The sequence below is a fragment of the Rattus rattus genome, chromosome 8, assembly GCF_011064425.1.
Source record: "Rattus rattus isolate New Zealand chromosome 8, Rrattus_CSIRO_v1, whole genome shotgun sequence".
In the NCBI taxonomy this organism is placed as follows: Eukaryota; Metazoa; Chordata; class Mammalia; order Rodentia; family Muridae; genus Rattus; species Rattus rattus.
The window spans coordinates 53,472,300-53,496,119 of record NC_046161.1 but is presented as its reverse complement, the minus strand read 5'-3'; the positions used below and the strand labels follow the sequence as shown (position 1 = coordinate 53,496,119).

Here is a 23,820-nt window from a genome sequence, read left to right as displayed (position 1 = left end):
CCTTACCTTCCTCTCCTCTCTCTTTTACATGAACACACACGCACGCACACACAAATCTAGATTCAAAACTAGGTGTGCCCAAGTCTGTTGTCTTGGCACTTAGGAGACTGAGGCAGAACTGAAGGCCAACCTGACGTGCATATCTATTAAACTGGAGACTGGTGGCAGCTGAAAATTGCTCTTCATCTGGAGGTTTTAATGACCTGATAGTTACACAAATGGGATCCATGGGAAGTGGCAGACTATGGTATGTCTTGTTCACATTAGATGACAGAATGTGTCAGAGTGACTTCCTAAAGGTTACTGTCTTACTTCTGCTGAGAAATCGACGTGGTATAGAAGAGTACATAGTTAGGTTGTATCTTATCTTTGTTATAGTTTAATCACTAGCCCTATGACTATTCCTGTAATTTAACATCTACAGTCCGTTAAAAGTAACTTGAGGACAATCCCTATTTCACAGGGTGGGGTTTGATCAGATAGTTATATGTGCATGAGTCCAACAGTGCCCAACAGGCAACTTCTTCCTCTAGTAACTGCAGTCTTAGAGGACTTTCTGTTGACCAGAGCAAGACTGCTTTCTGAATTCAGATTTGCCTTCTCTGAACCACCCTTCTGAAACTTCAATCTACAGCAGCCCCAAGGTCACAGGAAACCAGGGTTGAAGGACACAGGCCTCTCATCCAGCCTGAAGTAAGCCCTTCCTTTGTGTTTACAGATTTGGTCAGGATGGGAGGGTAAGCTGCTAGACTCACTCATTGTTCTGCAAATTTTTGGCCAAAGGACCACAGGATCTGGTTTGATGGCTTAATGGTTTTTAAAATTCAATGGGAGTTCTTTGGGGGAAGGTATGTCGTAAAAGCCATACTCCAATGCAAGATCTGCAAAATAAACTTTGGCCCTGCTGGAATGGTGAGGTTATAAAGTGGCCCATATATCATATGACTTCTTGGTCCCTGGAAAAGGTAGGGTCATTTCTGAGGACAAGACAGACTGCCAGAGCAGCCCACGAGCTTTGAACATCAGGTTTAAAGTAGAACTTAACACTTCAGACCTACCTCCTCCTTCTAAAACTGGACCTACTGGACTTGTTTTTGAGATAGGGTTTCACTCTCTATATAGCCCGCTATGATTGTGAATTCATATGAAAATCTGAACCACCGTCACAGCAAAATTTCTCCCAGACAAACCCTGGAAAGGAAAAAACATGATGGATTTTTGGAGTTAAGGATGAAGAGAAAAAGAGTTTGTCTCTGTGGGAAAGAGGCAGCTTCAAGGAGAAAACATTTTAGCTGCACATGAAAGATTAGTTTAGGTATGGAGGCCTCTCCAGAAGTTGAATATTCAGTGCATGTAACTTCATTAAATACTGAAACTATTCAAGTGTTCTGAATGCAACTCTGTGTCTGGGCTTTCCCAGCATCTTGCAAATGCAGCATCAGCAGTGAAAGGCGGAAAGAGATAACAGCTGTGTGATGAGATTGAGGATGGGTCTCAATCAAGATTTGGAAGACTAAGGGTCACGAAGGGCAAGATGACATCCACCAGCAAACTCACCCAGATAGTGACGTCACATGGCCTATCAATAAAGTCCCCTTGCAGAAGAGACATTCCTAAACTCAATGCCTCAGAAACATTGAGGCCAGTGGGCTTCCCTGTCTCCTATGACTTTATATCATTCAAGTGTTCAATTAGCAATAATCGCGCCTCGGATAAACCTCATTGGCTACGATACTGCCACTGTGCAAAGCTTATATCATTCAAAAGGACATATATCTTCAGGTTGCTGCTAAGTCAGGGGCAACCAGACACCACAGAAATATTAAAACTATTACCTTAGAAACACCTATGACTCAAGAAGAAATGGGCTTTATCCATGTGAAAGTCCAGAATGATCATTGTGGTTACTGTTCATCATCAGACAGAATGATTATCTCCAATAAGGGTCTTTCAAAATGATCAGTGAAAAATTATATATTAAACCACTTTAACATTCTGCAGCTGTGCAGCGTGATGAACTCTTCTAATCCCAGCACTCAGAAGGAGGCAGAAACAGGTGAATCTCTGAATTTGAGGCCAGTCCAGTCTGCAGACTGTTCTAGGACAGCCAGGGCTACACAGAGAAACCTTGTCTTAAAAAAATAAACAAGGGGCTGGGGATTTAGCTCAGTGGTAGAGCGCTTACCTAGGAAGCGCAAGGCCCTGGGTTCGATCCCCAGCTCTGAAAAAAAGAACCAAAAAAAAAACAAAAAAAACAAAAAAAACAAAAAAAAAAAACCAAATAGGGCTGGAGAGATGGCTCAGTGGTTAAGAGCACTGACTGCTCTTCTGAAGGTCCTGAGTTCAATTCCCAGCAACCACATGGTGGCTCACAACCATCTGTAATGGGATCTGATGCCCTCTTCTGGTGTGTCTGAAGATAGCTACGGTGTACTCACATACATAAAATGGATAAATAAATCTTTTAAAAAATTAAAAAAAAAAAACAATAAAAAATATTCTGGAAAAAACAAGGAAGACAGAAAACAATAGCTCAAATGCACCCTTCCTAAAATGTGTTCCTTTTCCTTAGATGTGTTTTTCACATTATGTCTGTCCTTACAGACTGGTTGCCTGATTCATTCATTCCAAGTACAACTAAAACTAAAGAGACTGTGGGTCATCTCCTGTGCAAGTTATTTCTGCAGAAAGTTTTAAGAAGCAGCATCTCGGGCTGGAGAGATGGCTCAGCGGTTAAGAGCACCCGACTGCTCTTCCAGAGGTCCTGAGTTCAATTCCCAGCAACCACATGGTGGCTCACAACCATCTGTAAAGAGATCTGGTGCCCTCTTCTGGTGTATCTGAAGACAGCTACAGTGTACTTATATATAATAAATGAATAAATCTTAAAAAAAAAAAAAAAAAAAAAAAGATTTATAAAAGAAGCAGCATCTCTGGCCCTATGGTGGTGACAGTGTGAGGTGGTCTGAAACTCAATTTGTGTAAAGTCCTATGCTGTAGAGGCTAATACGCTGTCTAAATGAACTGAAGCCTACCTTTTTCTCATCCATGGGGCTGGAGGGCTCCAGTGGAATTGTGTCATCCAAGGAGCTTTCTCCTCACCACCTCTAAGAAGCCAAGATATTCCTAAGTCTATCTGGAATAATTCTGTGAGTCCGTGAGAGCCAGTAATGACTCAGCAGCAGACTCAGCTGCTCCTTCCCAGCTAGAGGTAAAGGCAGAAGGAAGCTCCTCCCCAACCGATGGCCACATCCTCACCACAAACTGAGTCATGGCCACACCCAGCCTTTATGGAAAACTACCGAAGGAAGGAAGGAAGGAAGGAAGGAAGGGGGAGGGAGGAAGGAAGGAAGGAAGGAAGGAAGAGAAGTTCAAGGAGTTTTTGACTTTGGAGTCCAATATACTCTATGTAGCACTGGAGAAAACAGTTTTTTCCCTACCCTATTCCTAATCAGGTATGTCTAGGTCTAAGTGAGGCAAGATTGCTTACACCCAGGTAAGTGACAGGTGGGCTGTCACTGTGTATGCAGTAAGAGCTCTGGCCTCTGGAGCTCACACCTGTCTTCATGGACCCCAGCCCTTTCACCTAAGTAGCCAGGCCCTCAAGTCTCCCACCATGGTTGTGAGCAGGTAGCTCTTGAAAAACACAGGACCCTACCAAGCAATTTGCTCTGCAGTGAGGGCATTCGTCTGTCTGATAAGGCTTTTTCTTCCTTACACTGTTGAGGAATGAGCCCAGACCTTTTAGGTATTAAGCAGAGGTCCAATACCTAACCACAGCCCCTGCTTTCAGAATACATTCTTGATTTTGGCTAGAATTTTTAATCTGATGTTTTGAATTATCAGGCATTATGACCTTCTGAGATCAGCTTTTCAGTAGAGAACTATAAAATATGTACGATTTCACTGATAGGAAATGTTTATAAGTAGGAAATTTTTCTTAATTTCTAAAATTGGCAAAAATGTTTTATAACACGTGAACAGCCACGCACCTAAGGTCCAGGTAGGGCATCAGGTGATTGAGTTTTGGGTGCCCAGTGTGGTGGGGCATGCCTTCAATCCCAGCACTCTGGAAGGAGAGGCAGGATTTCTGTGAGCTGGTGTATAGATTAAGTTTCAGGCTGGCCAGGGATACATAGTAAAACTCTTTCCCAAGGGCAGCATATCAGATGTGCTGCACATCACATATTTATATTGCAAATTATAAAAGTAACAAAATGAGTTATGAAGTAGCAACAAAAATAACTTCGTGGTTGGGAGTCACCACAATAGGACAAACTGTATTAAGGAGTTGCCACAGTAAGAAGGTTGAGAACCATTGCTCTAGACACATTTAAGATCTCTGAAGGAAATGTGTCTTCCACCTTTGCTATCAGCAGTAAATGTGGCTATAATCACAGAACCAGAAAAGGAATTCTGGAATCAGGTTATTATGATTAGCTGTGGAATACAGCAAATTACTTTTCCTCCAAGATTATTTTCTCATCTGCAAAATGGGAATAATAGCACCCATTTCTGAGGCTTTTGTGGGAATTAGGAGTCAATATATGTAGCATACTTACAACAACATATACTAACACAGAAATATGTTATCAAAATATTAAGGTACTTTGCACACTACCTGGAAGCTAATTTATGAGAACTAAAGTATGTTAGCTATCTCTGATACCTTATTATGGGTTACAGAGTCTTCCCGGGAGGATTTTCAGTTGCATGTCCCACTGATAGTAATTTATTTGGTGAACTATTATTTCTGTTAGGCCTGAGCCTTGGAAGACTTGAGAGTGTTAGAATATACTAGCTATTTCCTTTTTGAGATGGGATTCTTGGCTAGTTGCTCAAGTTGGTTTTGAAAACCTGAGGTTAACTGGTTCTCCTGCCTTGGCCCCAGGGGATAAGCTGGGACTATAGGTGAACCCTCCCATACTCATTTATAATGTACTAGTCAGAAGGGCTTGGGAAGACAATGGAGACGGGCTTTAGGAGTGGCACTGACTTGTTCAAAATGTCAGGAACTACAACACAAGACACCTAGATAAGAAGGTGCTCTGAAACAGAATGAAGGTCACAGAAAACAATAACTAGTCTACTGAAAGCAAGAGCTATAGAAGATATGAATTCATTATCACTGGAAAGCTGGGCTTTGCCAGACATGATGTTGTGCCCACCTTTAATCTCAGCTCTTGGGAGGCAGAGGCAGGCAGATCCTTGTGAGTTCCAGGACACCCAGGGTTGTTGCACTGAGAAACCCTATCTTGAAAAAACATGAGAGAGGGGGGTGCTGGCTTTTAAAGTTTTGTGATATTTTCTGTATTTACATCTGGTTTTCATTAATATCTAATAAAATATTTGGAAATGTTCGACACATCTCAGCTGTGCTTAGAATTAGAGAAGGGCACCCGGCATGGCAGTCACACCTTTTTTTTTTTTTTTTTTTTTTCAGAGCTGGGGACCCGACCCAGGGCCTTGCGCTGCTAGGCAAGCGCTCTACCGCTGAGCTAAATCCCCAACCCCGCAGTCACACTTTTAATCTTAGGGTCTAAGAGACCCAGGCAGGTGGTTCTCTCTCAGTTTGACACCAGCTTGGTTTATACATAGTGAGTTATAGGCAACCCAGGGCTACATAGTGAGACCCTATCTTAAAAATTAACTAAGGGTTTTTGGGTATATGGAACAAGTCTGAAAGGCCAGAAGCTTCCTTGATAAGACAAACTAAATCTTCTATGGTTAGCCAGAGGTAAGAAAGGCAGTGGTTTCAGGACACCTACCTTTCAGGGAATTCCAACATTTTCCTGGTGAATTCTCACACCAAACCCTGACAGCCCACAGCCCCCTTAGGGCATCATGCACACTAAGCAAGCATTTTACTACAGACCTATAAGCCTTTCTTAAAGGACTTCCGGTTAGAGAACTTTCTCGTACCTGCCAACTTACCTCCACCCCTTCTCTTCACCTCACTTATCCCAACTAAAGGCCAGGCAGGGGAATAATGAAGAGTCTAGCATCTGAGATACAGAGCAGGCATGGCTGACAGGGCTGCTTTGGTGTAGAAAGCAGCCGATCCCGAAGGTTAAAAAACAAACAAACAAACAAAAAACCTCAAAGCGGCTCTGGCTTCAAAGGCCCATTTAAATCCTGAGTGACAGTCATCAGTTGTATGCTTACCCTGATTATTTCATCTACATCACTGATAAACTTCACTTTTTAGTTATTTGGTTAAAAATACTCACATATGAGGCTGGAGAGATGGCTCAGTGGTTAAGAGCACTGACTGCTCTTCCAGAGGTCCTGAATTCAATTCCCAGCAACCACATGGTGGCTCACAACCATCTGTAATGGGATCCGATGCCCTCTTCTGGTGTGTCTGAAGATAGCAACAGTGTACTTGTGTACATACAATAAATGAATCTTTAAAAACAAAACAAAACCTAGTTCCACTGTAGAAGTCATCTGGCCGTTGTTCTGTGTGTTCTGGGCTGGCTGTCACATGACACGGCTTGATCGTCACTATGCCTTTCCAGCTAGACCTCCCAGCTCAGAGGCATCTCACACCCAGCCGTTTGGCATGGGCCTTGTCTGTCTGATATTTAGGTATTTTAGGTACTGGGATATAGCAATGAATAAAACCAAATTACTTCCTTAAAAGAAAAGCCTAGGGCTGGAAGATGGCTCAGTGGTTACAAGCATTGACTGCTTTTCCAGAGGTCCTGAGTTCAAATCCCAGCAACCACATGGTGGCTCACAACCATCTGTAATGAGATCTGATGCCCTCTTCTGGTGTGTCTGAAGACAGCGACAGTGTACTTATGTATAATAAATAAATAAATCTTTTTTAAAAAAAAAAAGAAAAGCCTAACATACCTGTAGAATACAAAGCTGACTAATCGATCAGTGCATCTCTTACTTTAGGAAACACACAGTTCCAACCTTCAGGATATTCATTCATTCTCAGATCAAAAACCTTTGCCTCAGACCTTAGATAGGTGCTGAGCCCAGGCTAGTCAGACCACAGTGATCATATCCAGTCCACAGCACCTTCCATTTTATTGTTTTATTTACAAACAGGGTGAAGTCAATTGGGCAAATCAGAGGTGGGAGTCAGTCAGGGCCATCTAATGTGGAGTAGTTCCTGGATCAATCTCCACCATGAAGGCCACCTCTTCTTTTCTTGCCCCTTGGATTTCTCAGGGCAGCCTCACTTGCTGCTCCTGAGCCCTTTGACAAGGGCAGATGGATCCTGGGGGAACAGGGTGGTACGAGGGCTGGGGCCCCCTCAGTTTGTGTAAACCTGAGTTCCGATCACACGCATGATTTCCTTCTGTATCTTGGGGTCCTGAGTATTAATGTTGGCATCGCCCACTTGCCCATCCTCATATCTGCCAAAGACAGCCAAGTGTAAGCATAGGAGGAAGTGAAGTACCAAGGTAATGTCCACCAGAGGAGCTGTGTTTTAAGACATGGCCATTTCATCCTGAAGTCAAAGATCTCGTCACTGCTCTTCAGGATGAAGGGGTCAGCTGAGCAGTATTCCTCTACACAGACCCAAATAACCTATCCTACCCTAAGGAAGAGTCCCAGTGCTAAATCAGACAGCAAGGGAAGGGACCCAGACCACAAGATAACGTCCTCAACAGTCACACACCCCCCACCCTACCCCCTACCCTCATTCCTCAAGGAATTCCAAAAGCTCCTTTGGACTCACACAAAGAAGAACCTTGTGCAGACATGGTCAGACACAGGGCACACCCAAATGTTTCCATGCTTCTGGAGGTCCTTAGATGTAATCACTGGAAGAAAAGGAGCCAGAAGTCACAGATAAGTTCAGACAGTCCAGGTAGGGAAGAAGGACATAAGGTTTCAACATAATTTTTGGATGACTCATGTGCCACAGGGCATGAGAAATAAAGCCATGAACTGGGCGAGTTGCATACCTTCACAGAGTGCTATACAGTTTAGATTCCGACTCTGCAGGAACCTTGACTGAATGGATCGGGTCTGAAATAGAAAGAAGCAAAGGAGAGTAGAGCAAGGTAAAGTGTTAAGAGTTTGCTCTCAAAATGGTCAGTTAGTTATTGATTATGGGGATGACAGGGATAGGAACTCAGCCTCCTAAGCTCCAACCATTTGAATCTGCTTACATACAGTTACCTAATGGGTCCACGGCCTCCATGTTCATCTTTTCAGTTAAAAGCCTGCCTTCGCTCTCATACAGACAACACAGATAATATATGACTACAGTAAGATCGTTACAACCTGTTTAATGCCTTTAAATGATTGACAGTGACCCAGCTCTACTATTCCCCCATCCACTATTTTTAGCAGGATACAGGGGAAGATTCCTAACTTAGGCAGAGCCAACAAACAATACCTGGGGGATGGTGTTCATCCTGTTGTATCTCTGGACCAGCTCGTCCTTGGAAGGCATCCTGTGCTGTCCTTTGCCCATTCCTGTCACAGAACAACCACCTCAGTTAATTTGCCCATTTCCTAAGTATTTACCGATGTAGTTACTATATATGACGGATACCAACCTAAGATGCTTGGTGACGCATGGTGAGTAAAACAAGCCTTTTTCTGCGTAGAATTTGGTCTAGTGGAGACCGCAGGCAAGGAATAAGTAATTACAGCACAGTGTAGTGAGGATCATGATAGTTTATAGAGCATTGTGTGAACCCTGTGAAGGGGAACCACCCTAGCCCAGAGTTTGAAAATGTCCTGATGCAGTAAGGAAGAGTTAGTATAATAGAATATGGAAAACACAAACATAGATAAAGCCACAGGACTTAAATTGCACATATTAGGAATGAATATTAGGAAAATGGGAAAAATAATGTAATAGATGTTAGCTAGGGTCAGATCAAGCAGGGCTTATGGGCTATTAAAACAACTAGGGTTTATCCTCTAAAAACTTCAGGGAACCACTAAAGGGTTCTATTACACAACTTAACACATGGCTCAGGAAAGAGGGGCCTAGCAGAATAGGACACCTCAGAATCAAATGACAAGCCAGAGATATGAGTTAAGAGAAAGCAAGTAGAAGAAGTTCAATAAGCTGTAGTTTAAAAGTTACAGAAAAGACTGGCCATTCATAATAAAAGGAAAAAGCTGAATCCTTCCACATGCATTCTCCACAGATATTTACAATGACAACCACCTTGAAGAATCCTACCTTTAAAAAAAGTACCAACTCCCTCTCATGTCTACATTTCTACATTATTGCAGTGCATAAATTCTCTACCGTTTTTCTTTGTTGAAACAAGGTTTCTCTGTGTTCACAGCCCTGCTGTCCAAAAACACACTTTATAAACCAGGCTGACCTCGAACTCACAAAGATCCACCTGCCTCTGTCTCCCAAGTGCTGGGATTAAAGGCATGTGCCACCATGCCTGGCTTTTTTATAATAATAATAATAATAATAATAATAATAATAATAATAATAATAATAATAACAACAACAACAACAACAATAATAATTCTCTATCATTCTTAGCAGTTACAGAGGAGACCTTGTTTAGAGACTGAAAACAGAGTTCTTACTTAGGTATCAAACAGTACCTGTATGTTCCTACTCCCAACTCTCTTTTGGCCTAAGGACAGGATTTCAGTCTGTTTCTAGGCTTCTTATAAGTACAGCCCTACCAGTTAGGGGTATGTAACCAAGGAGATGGGATAAACATGAAATCGATGATATGATCATTAAAGCCATGAACAGGGTTCCAACCTCACCATTCTACCTCATCACAATTTCACTCTGATTTAATTCTTGGTTTTGCCACTGGCCTTTTATTTCAAAAGTTTAAACTTAATTTTATTTATTAGGTGTCTGTGATGTGAGTGCAAATGCACATTGGAGGTTAAAAGACAATTTTTTGGGTTTTGTTGTTTTTATTTTGTTTGGCTAATCTAGAATTCACTATGTAGACCAAGCTGGCCTCAAACTCATAGAGCTCACCTGCCTCTTTGAGTGCTGGGATTGGTGCTGATCACACCAAGTTTAGAGGATTGTTTTTAAGAGATGGCAGTGATCAAACTCAGATTATGAGGCTTGGGCATCAAGCACCTTACCAGTTGAACTATCTCAGCAGCTTACTCTTGGTTTCATCAGTGGTGTGGGGTAGAAGGTGGTAACCACTGGACTTCAATCCTTCACTGAGCAAAAAGACTGTCAACTCAACACACACTTATTTTTTTGTCAATCTCATGACAAATTCACGGCCTGAACAAAATTCAGCTTCAACTGCCAATCCCTTCCTCCTAGGACAGAAACCCTCTACTTCCACAATCCTTAACAGGGCTCAACTCTGCATCTAAACATCACGACTTCAGCCCAGATTATTTCATTGACAACATTCTAAAAGAAATTACCATTCAGGTTCTACTCCAGAAAAAGCAGGCAGAAGAAAAAATAATAATTTTATTTCTCCGGTGAATCATAGAGACGGCACTTGAAGTAACTGAAATCTTGTTCTGTCTCAAACCTGTGGTACTGTCCCATTCATAATGACCAAATGATTAATCTATTCTTGTCCTGGGACTAATAATCTCTGGAAACTTTGTGTCCAGAATGAATCTCTAAACAGAACTAAACAAAGGAAATTTCCAAATCCATTCACTGTCCCTAATTTCTTCTGATACTAATGGCCAAGTTATCAGCAGTGCCATTGGTCAAATGCATGCTCTCTGTTCATATTGATTCCCACCTGGAAAGCACATCCAATGTTGCCAACCCAAAGGTACCCTGAGGAAAATGAAACAGAAAACCAGAGCAGACTAGGGAGAAGAGAGCATATATGAGAGTTGGTCAAATACCAGAGTAAGAGGAGTAAATGGAACATTTGTGTACCCAATGTTGCAAGATTCCTATTCATCTTCTGGGACCCCCCCCCCAGACACAGTGATCCAAACAAAGCCTCCCCTTTTCAGTCCAATGTAATAGTGAGAACAATGGCCTAAAAGTCAGGAGACTTGGATTCCAGTCATATCTCTGCTACTCAAAGCTGTATGACTCAGAAAGTGTTTGCTTTTCTATATATCACTTTCCTTATCTATAGAATAATGAGGAATTGGACTAGATGATCAATAACTCCAATAGCAAATCCCTACTGAAATCCTTTGGTAGTCTGGATCTATATTCATTGATAATTTCCAAACCACTGATATGGATTGAAAAGGGCGGTGTGATACGATACTTTAATGTAATTGGTAAAGTGTTAAGGAATGACAAGAAAGAATCTATAAAGATTCCTAGCTCCATCTGGTAACTGAAGGTATTCAAGCACCCACTGACCTGAAGAAAATAAAAGAAAGAGAAGAAAACATCTTAATAAAAGGTAAGAAAAAGAAAGGGAGAGAACATAGACACTAAAAGTCATGAAAATCTGATTACTTGGAAAATAAGCAATTAATCAGAGGAATGCTCAGGCTGGAAAAAAGATAAACCCTGAAAATTCTGACAAAGAAGACAAAAAAGACTAATTCAGCCCCTTTCCTATTTGAATCTGAAACACAGCACATGATTCACTCACATATTCCGGATGCATTGAGCGCCTACCCTGTGAAGATTAAACAAGCTATTTCAAGACACTGACTCTAATCAACAATACGTCTTAGAGGAACTGCTGCTCTGGAACTTACGTAACATTTATTCTGCAGCACTGGGAACTGACCCTAGAGCCAACACGTGCTGGGCAAGTGCTCTACCATGAATGACATGCCCAACCCAGGGTTTGAATTCTTTCATATTTTCATTCTTATCAAGTTTATCATGTATGCCCCTGTTAAGTTTGATTTTGTCTGCCTTTGAGCAATATAAACACACACCACACAGCCTTCTGAGACTTGCCATTTGTCAGTATTTACTTATTTATTGTGCATGTGAATCCAAGTGCATACATGCCACAGTGTGTGTGGGTGTCAGAGCACAACTTCAGAAGTTGATTCTTAACAAATCCACCTGGAGGCAGGGTCTCTGTTGTCGTCTCTGCTGTGGCTAGCACTGAAGCTCTCAGGTGATTCTCCTGCTTCTGTCACCTATTTGTTTTTTCTTTTAAGATTTATTTATTTTATGTATGCAAATCACTATAGCTATCTTCATGCACACCAGAAGAGGGCATCAGACCCCATTACAGATGGCTGTGAGCCACTATGTGGTTGCTGGGAATTGAACTCTATAAGAACAGCCAGTGCTAACTGCTGAGCCATCTCTCCAGCCCGGATCTAACCTTGTTGTGTAAGTTCTAGGTACTAAAATTGGGCCATCAGGCTTGTCCGGCTAGCACTTTAACCTACTGAGTCAAGTCCTCAGCCTGACTTGCTATTTTTAATCAACATTATGAAGAATGTTTATGTTACTTCATGCTACTGATGTCCTTCATTTTCATTGCTCAATAATTATGTGATTAGATCAAATAATTTGTGTCTTATTCCGATGATGAAGATCTGCTCTATTTCTAAGGTCTGTTGCTGCAAAGAGTCTCGTGAGCATTCCTGTACATCACTGAGTTTGCATATATAGGAACAAAAATGCTGGGTCAAGACTGAACCCCCAGTGAATGTGACTGTTGAGGGGAGGGCGGTAATGGGGGGAGGATGGGGAGGGGAACACCCAGAAAGAAGAGGAGGGGGATGTTGGCCCGGAAACCGGGAAAGGGAATAACATTCGAAATGTAAATAAGAATTACTCAAGTTAATAAAAAAAAAAAAAAAAAAATGCTGGGTCAAAGAGATAAACTATGTTGCTTTATAAAGTAAAGTCAAATTGTTTTTCTGGTCCAGAAAGATGGCTCAGTGGGTAAAAGCACTTAATTATAACCAAGCTTCATGACCTAAGTTGGACCTCTAGAACTCTCAGTAGCAGAAGACCGACTCCAGCAAGTGATCCTTCTGACCTCTAAAAGCACAAATACGTGTGCACACACACACATGTGCACCCACATACACATATAATACAATAAATGAACAAGAAACATTTTTCCTAAAATGGCTGTGGAGACAGTAAAGGAAATCTTGTGGATTTTTACAGCCTTTAATATAATTTGGTATTATCAGATTTCTTACTTTTTATTGATCCGCATGGGTACTAAATAACAAGTCACTTTGGTTTTATTTTATTTCCCTCTAGAGGTTACACAGCTTTCACATGAGGAGGAACACTTCTCATTTATATTCTCACCATGTATATATTATTTACTTGCTTTTCTAATAAGCTCTGCAGACTAATATTCTTTTTCACATCACTTGAGACTGAAACTCAGGACTTGGTATATGTTCTACCACACACACACACACACACACACACACACACACACACACATATATATATATGCCCTTCATTTACAATCTGAGAGGTCTTGTTAAGTTGCCCACACTATCCTTGAACACACACACACACACACACACACACACACACACACACACACACACACACACACACACACAGCTCACAAAGGCCATGTAATTGTGATCATGCTTCCCAAGATACAACTGTATGCCACTATACCTGGCTAAGAAATTTTAAGCTACAGTTTAAATTATTTATTAATAGATGTGTAAAATATTGTGCACATAACTGTGCACTATGTGCAACTCCTCAGAAGCCAGAAGAGGTTATTGGATCTGAAACTGTGTAGATGCTGGGAATTTAATCTAAGTTCTCTGGAAAGCAGTCAGTGCTCTTAACCACCAAGCAAGCCATCTCTTCAGCATCTTTCAAATACATTTTATGGTCAATCTTCTGTTTTATGCATCTTACAGGTGCCTTCCCCAGTCTGTAGCATGTCTTTACACTTCCTTTAAAATACATTCTTATGCCAGGTGGGTCTCTGAGTTTGAGGTCAGCGTGATCTACAGAGTGAGTTTCAGGATATCCAGGGCTACATAAAGAAACCATCTCAAAAAACCAAAAATATAAGTGTGTGTTTGTGTCTCTGTTTGTGCACATGCACACTCTGATGGAGAGCTTTAGTTTCTAACAATCTAACAAGTTTTAATTAGTTTTTGCAATTTCTCTATTTTCTAGACTTTTATTTTCTAGACTTTTACCTAAGATTAAAACAAGTTGCTCCTTTATAGTGTAAGACTTGTAAGATTATGGGGAGAGAGAGATAACTTAGAGTGTTATCTCAATACAGTGTTTATCTACTCTGTTCCAAGCCTGAGTTCCATCCCTAAAGAAACAACCAAAACCCCAAAATACTGTCACATTTTCCTAGCTTTGTCAAAAAGTTTCAAATGATTGATTTAACATTTACAGACTTTACCCCTGAGCTTTAAAAATGGTTTCATCTGGAGGTATGTTGGCTTCTTGGTTCCCATTTCTCCAACTCTTAAACTAACCATAGGTCTATCAGTTGCTTTCGTTGTGGCCTCACCACACGTGCTAGGCAAGCACTGTACCACTAAGTCACATCTTGGTCCCCCATCTTTTAGTCTGTTTGGCTTTTGAAATAAGGCCTCGTTGTGTAATCAAGAGTGGCCTGGAACTTATTTTATAACTCGGATGGCACTAGAACTCATAGAGGCCCCCCTCCTCCAAGTCTACCTCCTGGGGGCTAGGATTAAAGGAATGAGTCACCAAGTTGCTTAAAAGAATCACCTGGTGTTTTCAGTCCTGCCCTAAGGCCTCTGTATCAGCACACTCATTTTTCTTTCTACCTGTCATTGCCTCTTCCTTCTTGATTGGTTTGTTCTATCATTAAAAAGGGTTCTAGATTTGTTTGGTTTTTATAGTACTGAAGATTGACCTTAAGGATTCATGCATGCTAAGAAACACTGCACCATGAACTTATATTCCCAGACATTCTATAAGTTTATTTTAAAACAGGCTCTCAATAAGTTGCCAAGACAGACCTCAAAGTCATGATCCTCTTGCCTCAGCCTCCTGACTATCTGGGATTACTGATATATACCACCATAACTAGATTATTAGTTTTGTAGTTATGTGATTCTAGATATGTTTTCTTATTTTTGTAATGACTATAATTACCAAAAATACTAAATAATAATTTAGAAGAAAGATCTAGTGTAATTGCCTTCTTATAGAGCACATGCAACTGCATGGTGACCATTGATCTACTGATCAAGAACAAAGCAGACCAGAGAGGAACATGACCCTAAATAAACTCAGAGTCCCGATTCTAGTTCTTTTTCTGAGCTAGATAATGCTAGAATCATCACCTTAGACTCTGGACCTCATTCATGTCTTTCTCTTGTACTCAATGTGACTATTATAATAATGTGTGATTACAGACTATTTAAATTTTAAAAGGGGGTTGAAGGAGAAAATAATGTCTTCAAAAACATAAGGCCAAAATAAAATCTCCAAAAATTCTAAGACTCTAACACTGGAGAATATTCACACATAAATTCACATGTACACACATAATTTAAAATTGTTCATATCAAAAATGTAGTTTACAGGGGTTGGGGATTTGGCTCAGTGGTAGAGCGCTTGCCTAGCAAGCACAAGGCCCTGGGTTCGATCCCCAGCTCCGGAGAAAAAAAAGAAAAAAAAATGTAGTTTACAGGGCTGGAGAGATGGCTCAGCAGTTAAGAGCACTGACTGCTCTTCCAGAGGTCATGAGTTCAATTCCCAGCAACCACATGGTGGCTCACAACCATCTGTAATGAGATCTGGTGCCCTCTTCTGGCCTGCAGTCACATATGCAGGCAGAATGCTGTACATAAAATAAATAAATCTTTAAAAAAAAAAAAATGTAGTTTACATGGGCGTGGTGACACATGCCTGTCGTTCTTAGGAGGATCAGGAGTTCAAAGTCATCTTTGGGCACATATTGAGTTCTAGAACAGCATGGACTACAGAAGTCTGTCTTTAAAAAAACAGAACAAATCTGGTCTGTCTATAAAAATTCTTTTTTTTTCTTTCCAGTTCTTCATTTACCCATCCCCAGGGCCTAGTTCCTACACTGCAGAGAACGCCATTTTTAACAATAACTACTCTTGCCTCATAATCTAAGTTTCTAGTGAGAGAAACTGGAAAGAGACAGATTATATGTCCATGACTGGAGAAGGTACTGACAAAGACCAAGTACCCACGACGAGAGAAGAGACAGCACAGATCATGTGGTCACAAATGAATGCAATACAGAGTCAAGGTAGTCAGAGTATTGCTTACCTGAGTATCCAAAGGAAATACTGGAGATGGGGCTCAGGTAGATGCCTTTGCCATAGGCTGCTCCATGCAGCTTGCAGGGAAACACCAGGATGAATATATGAGCCTGGGCCCCCATGGCTGTATATTAGGCATCCACAACACTTAACAGCTGTCTGTCCTTCCATCTACCTACCTTCTCACTCATCCAAGTAACTCTAGGTACCTGCTCTGAAAGCTGATTGGCTGGGAAGTGGGTAAGGTTAAATTGCGTGCTTACAAAGCACTAGAGATCACTGCCTTAGAGAATGGGGAATAGCAGAGCCGTTGAGTCATGGCCTCAGCATTCACACTTCTGACCTTAGGCCTTCATACATTTTCATATTCTCAAACAAAGGGACTATGGAAGAGGTAGCAGGAAGAGGAACAAAAACCACTCCCAGTAGTTTCCCAGGACAATGAAATAAGTCTTTGTAACAAAACCCTGAAGAGCCTTAAAATGGAAATTCACTGTCATTATAATAGGTTAATTCTCATTCCCCAAATTACCAAAACACACAGCTCAACCTAAAATATCAACAGCCACATTCATTCCTAGGCTGGGGATGAAGATGCCAAGGCAGGAGCGGGTTTCAAGTACTTTACAGCAGACTACCATAAAGGGAGTGAGGGAGGGAGTGGGAAAGGAGAAAGGGGCATAGCCTCACCTGCAGTTTAGTGTAGGATGCATTGACCAGCCCATTGCGCAGGATTGAATGCCAATTCTCAATGTGGGACCCACTGTAAGGCAGGATACTACATGTCTCCTCACTGTATGAGATTCCTAGTACTTCAAAGACCGATATTCCCACCCTCCTTACCCACACAGTCTGTGCAGACGGGCAGACACACCTATGACTGACATGCTCACAGACAGAAGCACACACACACAGTCATAAGCAGCAAGCTGTGTGTGTGGTTAAACCTTACATCTGCGTTCAGCTAACCACATCTTAAACCACCACCTATAGGCTCAGTATTGTCATTTGTCTATTGTTTTGGTGTTTCAAATTCAAGAAATTCATCTCAAATCCAACAAACTTATCACTGATCTCAAATATTGTTTTCTGGTCTGAAATCATATCGTATTTTTTTTAAAAAGTACTCACACTCCCTCTAATTTACCCTTAATACTTTTCTCTTTCTACACCTGTTAGAAATACATTGTAGATTTCTTTCCTTCTAGCCTTCTCATCTGTTCCTGTACATACATGTAAATATTCTTTCTATTCAACTATATCATAAGCAATTTAAAAATAAAAACCATGTCATATGTAGCATTTTAATCCTTTATAACACCTACCACAGTAGCATTTAATAACTGCTGATTGGTGACAATCGTGAGAAAACATAACTCATATCCCATGCCCTACTCCCCTATCCCACCTACTGCTGCCCAGCCTCCACCTTCCTTACTGGAAGGCAAAGGTGCTTCCGTAGAGCTTCTTGGCGGTCCGGAACCGAGCCTCCTTGGCAGGAGGGCTGCTCAGCAGGAGGAATTGGTGTGAGGTGTGCATGAACTTCAGCTGCTGCCCAGGGTGGGGGTGGGATAAAAAAACAGAGCAAAAATAGAGATCAGGGAGGGAAAGGTTGGAAACAGGAAACAAACCATATTTACACTAACCCTGAACAAAAGAAATTCCTTTAGACTCAAAAGACTTCTAATGGGCAGTACCAACCAAACTAATTAGAGCAGAAGATGGTGAGTGGGCCTAGAGCCCCTCCTTGCCTCTCACCAGAAGTTTGAAGCTTACAGAGGGAGACTAATCACTTACCCTGCTGAGAGGTAGTTTGACAATGTGTGACCTGTTGCTAGAAATTATCCTGGGAAGAAACAGAAAATGGGAAGGGACAGAGTAAGTACAAGGTAAAGCTATCCTGAAAAGCAACTTACTTCTAATCTGGGAACAACTGATAAGACATCAGCGTCTGAACTGTGTGCTTGTATCCAAGCCATATTGCTATTCAAATGATGCTTATATATAAACTATATATATGTATACACTATATATGTATTTATAAATATCATCATATATATAAATAAATTTTAAAGAGAAGTTACCAACCAGACCAACTAGTTATCAAGGATTAAACAATGGATAAAGGAGTCAAGGGGGAAAGCTGTTAAATACATATAGGGAGAGAAAAGCATAGAATAAAAAGAATGTTAGTGTTACCAATTAGAGAGGTGGGGGCCAGGTTAGGTCTGACTCAAAAACAGCTAAACTTGTGTCTGGGGTTTAAAGTCTCAAAACTTAGACTCAGGAATCATCTAACTTATGTTCAAAGGAATCATAAAGGCTCTCAGGGATGGGAAAATAGAAAGATACTATACAGCTTGGGGGAGCGGGGGACCCAGAAGAAACTAGAATGGTTTCTGAGGAGTCAAGGGCAAACTGGGCTGTCTATAGGCTAATCACAGAGGGCAGGAGCACAAAAGCATTAAACACTGAGGGTTCAGCAAGAACACTATTGCCTACAGTGGATACAATGTATTTTCTGTACCTAATCTAAGTATTTATTTTGTGGTTGTTTAAATTTTTGTGTATGTATATGCAATTGTACATTGGGTAGGTGGCACAGACACACATGCCTGTGGAAGCCAGATGTCAACCTCAGGTGTTGTTCCTTAAGAGATGACCACCTTGCTTGTATAATTAAGCCTTTCACTGGGACCGGGGGCTCACTGATTAAAGCACTTTGGCTGCCAACGAGCCTAAGGATTTGCCTCTCTCTGCTTCCCAGTGCTGTGATTACAAGTGTATGCCATCATGCCTGGTTCTTTTGTGGGTGATCACACTCAGGACCCCATGTTGTATGGTAAGTCTTTCACCGACTTAAGAATCTCCTCAGGATCTCACCGTGAACTTGGGAGTCTATGTCTGGTAATTACTCATGCTATGAGGGAGTAATTACTGCACTGGCTTCTTAGTGTCAGAGGCTGACTTGGAAGGAAGCAAACTAGAGAGAAGTGTCAGGAAAATGGAGACTTCAGCAGGAGGGAGGAAGAGGAATAGAGACTAGTCCAGCTCTTTGCTAGCTGTAGAACAATAGCTTATCTGGCTCTAGCCCCTACACGGCAGAGAAGGAGATAGCAGATGGAGATGAATTTCTCTGAACACACAGAAAAGTTGAAATGAACTGGGATGTGATAAGAAACTCAAAACCTACGATAGTGGCAGCTATAGTTAACAGCGTTAGATTTTTGAAAATTGCTAAGTCATCCTGGGCAATAACAGCACAGCAACCAAAAGCCTCTGATGAACCATTTTATAATGCATGTTGTACATGACACATAAACATATTGTATATATTTTAAAACCTTACAATTAAAAGAGATAAGAAAACCACCAGGCTGGAGAGATGTCTCAGTGGTTAAGAGCACTGACTGCTCTTCCAGAGCTCCTGAGTTCAATTCCCAGCAACCACATGGTGACTCACAACCATCTGTAATGGGGATATAATGCCCTCTTCTGGTGTGTCTGAAGACAGCAACAGTGTACGCACATATGTTAAATAAATAAATAAATCTTTGAAAAAAAAAAAGAAAGAAAACAACCATTGGGAGAAATCATGTCAGAATGTGTGAACTCTTCGTAGGATTTCAGTTACTGTTCAAGTCAAGCCTTGCCAGCATATCACCAAGAAAAAGCAGTCATACTTATGACCTGGTAAAGAATGCTGAAATGCCTCTAGAAGAAGATACAGACCTGGGCTGGGGAGAGGGCTCAGTGCTTAAGAGCACTAACTGCTCTTCCAGAGGTTGTAACTTCAAATCCCAGCAACCACATGGTGGCTCACAACCATCTGTAATGGGATCTGATGCCCTCTTCTGGTGTGTCCGAAGACAGCAAGTGTACTTATATTTAATAAATTAATAAATCTTTTTTAAAAAAGCAGGTGCAGATCCATGCCTCACAACTCCATCCTTCCCCACTGCCTATGAAGCCTAGCCACTGTATCCATACCACTGCAGAAGAGGATGGGCCAAGGGATCCAGCTTGTCCATCTGCTTCTTGATTTCCAAATATGAGCCCTGTAAGACAATGACCATAGATTATCCCCCAGGACAAGAAGGGCCTCTTCCACTTTCTATAGACTACTGGGACTCAAAGCAAGACAGGCAATTGGAGGAATGAAGACAAGGGGTTCCCACCCTCAAAGAGGCCCAGGTGGGTTGGGAAGACTCATAAATATGAAAATGCTGAAGATGCTTACAAAACAACATGCAGGTGGGTCTCCCTCATTTTATGCAATTCCTACAGCTCTAAAAAAGTTGCTTATAAATCAAAAAATAAATAAAATCAATGTCCCCCCAAATTAGGCTAAAGAAACCTCTATATCTTCACATAAAACAGTCTTTCTAATCAGTATATCATCCCTTCTAGGTGTACCTTCTGTGTTAATCTGCACTGTGATATATAGGATTTGCTGAGAAGAGGCCCACCTGTAAATGTGAGTACAAATGAATGTCTATCATGCGGATACTGCAGACGAGGGGTGGGGAAATCTGGTGAGGGACAGCCTTGAGTCAAAGGATGATCACTGCTCCGTGTGGCTGCCCCACCCCTAGAAGGACAGAAGATGCAGCCCCTGGATCTAGCTCCTCATTTTTGAGCCTCCTCTTCAACCTCCCAACCTCGAGCAGAGGTCTTTCCCTCACTTCTCTAATTCCCTAAGAACTATGGAAAACATTAGCATATGGACCACTTGTGAAAGATCAGCAGCAAAGATAGTGTTGAAAGCAGAAAGAGACGCAAGGAATGAAAAGAACTGGGGTAGAAAGCTAGCAAAATAAAGAACAGGAACTGGGAAGGTTACAAAGGGAACATAAAAAAATCTGGGGTTGGGGATTTAGCTCAGTGGTAGAACACTTGCCTAGCAAGCGCAAGGCCCTGGGTTCAGTCCCCAGCTCCGGAAAAAAAAAAAAAAGAAAAAAAGAAAAAAAGGAAAAAAAAAAAAATCTAAGAATTGGGGTTGGGGATTTAGCTCAGTGGTAGAACACTTGCCTAGCAAGCGCAAGGCCCTGGGTTCGGTCCCCAGCTCCGAAAAAAATAAAAAAAAAAGTCTAAGAATCTGAGCATCTTCTCTGAATCCTTATTCTAGTACCGTGAATTACAAGCAGGAAAGGGTGTAGGGCTAAGCAAAGAGAAGGCAAAATACCTGGGTCATCTCCCGAATGGACATCACACTATCCAGAGCTTTCTGAAGCCGCTCATAATTCTTCTTCTGTTGATAGTCAATGAGAAGAATCAGAAGAAGAAATACAAATCAGATACAAAGATACAATGAGGAAGAAGGTAAGTTTAAGTCTGACCTAAGTGTGCCATGGAAATACGAATTTTATTAGGAAACTCTGGAGATACATGCTGGTCCTCTTTTAGCAGCTGTAATTAAGTGAGTAAGTCATTGAACACATTTACAGTTATTCACAGCCTTTTAGCTGTTCTTCTGGAGAACCCCCATAGGGTATTTTATATATATTACCTCTCGTTTTTATAATAATCCCAAAATAACGGGCAGGGCAGTTGAAAATGAGAAAGATTAAGTACCTTCCTAGCACCAGTCTACTAGGAAGCCAAAGGTTTTCTGATGGAATCTAGGTCTGGCTGGCTCCCAAAAAGCCTATCTCCTTCACTGCTGTTCTGCTTTAATTTCCTTCCAGTCATGGTCAGCCTGAAATTTACTATGTAATCCAGGCTGTCCTCAAACCATAAGCAATTCTGCTGCCTCAGTCCAAGTGCTGGGACTGCAGGTATGAACCACCACATCTAGCCCACACCTATGTTCTCCTCCTCATGATTATAACAGGTACTATTTTTCTACCCTTCTTCTGACAGCTCAGCTATTTCATCAGATTAACCCTAGAGTTAAAGAGTACCCAAGAAACAAGCATTCCATCTCTTCTCTCCTTTACTTCAATGTAGGTACTGAAATGACAACCCAACCTCCCACCATTTACCATTTCTATTCATTAGCTTTTCCTTCTCAAATGACTATACCTTAGGGTTAAAGGCCAGAGTCTTGGGATCAGTGGGGTCCACCACAGAGGGATAAGGCTCGAAGATGATGCTTTTTCTAGGGGACTCCAAAGCTGCTCTACACATGGCCACCAGCAGATCTACCACCTTAGGAGAAAAGAAAGGGGAAAAACTAAATGACTGCCCAGTTCTGGGAGTCAAGTGGTCTCCAGACTGCAAATACTTTTTCATACATTTCTAATTAGAAAAATACAAAATTATAAAAATACTAGGTCTTCAGAAATGACTCAATGGGTAAGAATACCTGATGCTCTTGCTGAGGACCAGGGTTCAGTTCCCAGCATCCACTTGACAGTTTACAACAGTCTGTAGCTCTAATTCTAAAGGATCTGATACCTTCCTTCTGACCTCTGTGAATATCAGCCACCCACAGAGTACACACACATACATGCAGGAAAAACACTTATACACATAAAATAAAAATAAATCTTTACCTGAAGTTCAAATACTAGCAAAATGATTAAAGAAAAGAAATACCGGAGCTGGAGAGATGGCTCAGAGGTTAAGAGCACTGATTGCTCTTCCAGAGGTTCTGAGTTCAATTCCCAGCAACCACATGGTGGCTCACAACCATCTCTTCTGGTGTGTCTGAAGACAGCTACAGTGCATTCGTATAAATAAAATAAATCTTACAAAAAATTAAAGAATCAAATAACTGTGGTCTTGGAATGTTGACTCAAAAAATATAAATAAAAATTAAAAAAAAAGAAAAGAAATACCATCTCAAATTCCCAAACAAATTAATTTCTTCCCAACTAACTATAAAATTTGATGAGTATCCTTCCAGATATTCTTTTTTTTTTTTTGGTTCTTTTTTTCGGAGCTGGGGACCGAACCCAGGACCTTGCGCTTCCTAGGTAAGCGCTCTACCACTGAGCTAAATCCCCAGCCCCCCTTCCAGATATTCTGATATACAATCTGTTCTTTCTTTCTTGAGCAAAGAGGGCTGGGAATGATCTGAGGACCTCACCTGTGCTAAGCACTTGCGACTTTTTAACTGAAGAAACCCTCCTGCTTTGGCTCTCCAAGCAGCTAGGAAGCTGAAGGAACATGTCACCACCACAAGCCTGACTTGGTGTTTGATTTTGGACATAACTGTGTATTACAATTTAATGTGTATAAATAACATATATAACATATATTTATATGTTATTTATATAATAACATATAAATAATATCTGTACAGTATTTTCAATGTAGGGATAGGCCATAATTTGAATGGACCTCCTATAGTCTATTATCCATTTTTAAAGAATATTTTATAAAGATTTTTATTTTTATTTATTATGTATATAACATTCTGCCTACATGTACACTGGTAGGCCAGAAGAGGGCACCAGATCTCATTATAGATGGTTATGAGCCACCATGTGATTGAACTCAGGACCTTTGGAAGAGCAGACTGTGTTCTTAACCATTTTTGTTTCATTATAGCTTTATATTGTAGTGAACACCATTAAGCATAAAAGTATATTTGGAGGCTAAATTCCAAGGAATGAAATTGCTGGATTCCTTTGCTTTTGTTTTGGCTTTGTTTTGAGATAGGGTCTTGCTATATAGTTCTGGTTGCACTGAAACTCATATAGAGACCAAGCTGGCCTCAAATTCAGAGAACCTCCTGCCTCTGCCTTC

The 23,820-nt window shown here is 41.1% G+C and overlaps 1 protein-coding gene and 1 pseudogene across 10 annotated transcripts in view; both read right to left on the bottom strand.

Moving 5' to 3' along the window:
• Nucleotides 1–1,577: 1,577 nt before the first annotated feature.
• On the bottom strand, nucleotides 1,578–1,752 carry LOC116908447 (annotated as a pseudogene).
• Nucleotides 1,753–7,015: 5,263 nt separating this feature from the next.
• Parp6 (poly(ADP-ribose) polymerase family member 6) overlaps nucleotides 7,016–23,820 on the bottom strand; it is a 32,072-nt gene continuing 15,267 nt past the window's right edge. For 4 of the 10 annotated variants that reach the window (XM_032909427.1, XM_032909431.1, XM_032909428.1 and 1 more), the window contains 11 exons: nucleotides 22,150–22,275; nucleotides 21,311–21,376; nucleotides 20,116–20,183; nucleotides 17,923–17,971; nucleotides 17,564–17,676; nucleotides 16,816–16,888; nucleotides 16,133–16,202; nucleotides 8,369–8,448; nucleotides 7,932–7,995; nucleotides 7,703–7,787; nucleotides 7,016–7,376 (listed from right to left, as the gene is read on the bottom strand). In XM_032909427.1, the coding sequence (XP_032765318.1) occupies nucleotides 7,274–7,376; nucleotides 7,703–7,787; nucleotides 7,932–7,995; nucleotides 8,369–8,448; nucleotides 16,133–16,202; nucleotides 16,816–16,888; nucleotides 17,564–17,676; nucleotides 17,923–17,971; nucleotides 20,116–20,183; nucleotides 21,311–21,376; nucleotides 22,150–22,275 (897 nt within the window). In that variant the 3' untranslated portion in view covers nucleotides 7,016–7,273. Of the gene's footprint in view, nucleotides 7,377–7,702; nucleotides 7,788–7,931; nucleotides 7,996–8,368; nucleotides 8,449–16,132; nucleotides 16,203–16,815; nucleotides 16,889–17,563; nucleotides 17,677–17,922; nucleotides 17,972–20,115; nucleotides 20,184–21,310; nucleotides 21,377–22,149; nucleotides 22,276–23,820 lie in introns of those variants that run through there. The other 6 variants (XM_032909432.1, XM_032909430.1, XR_004388761.1 and 3 more) reach the window with 6 other exon arrangements.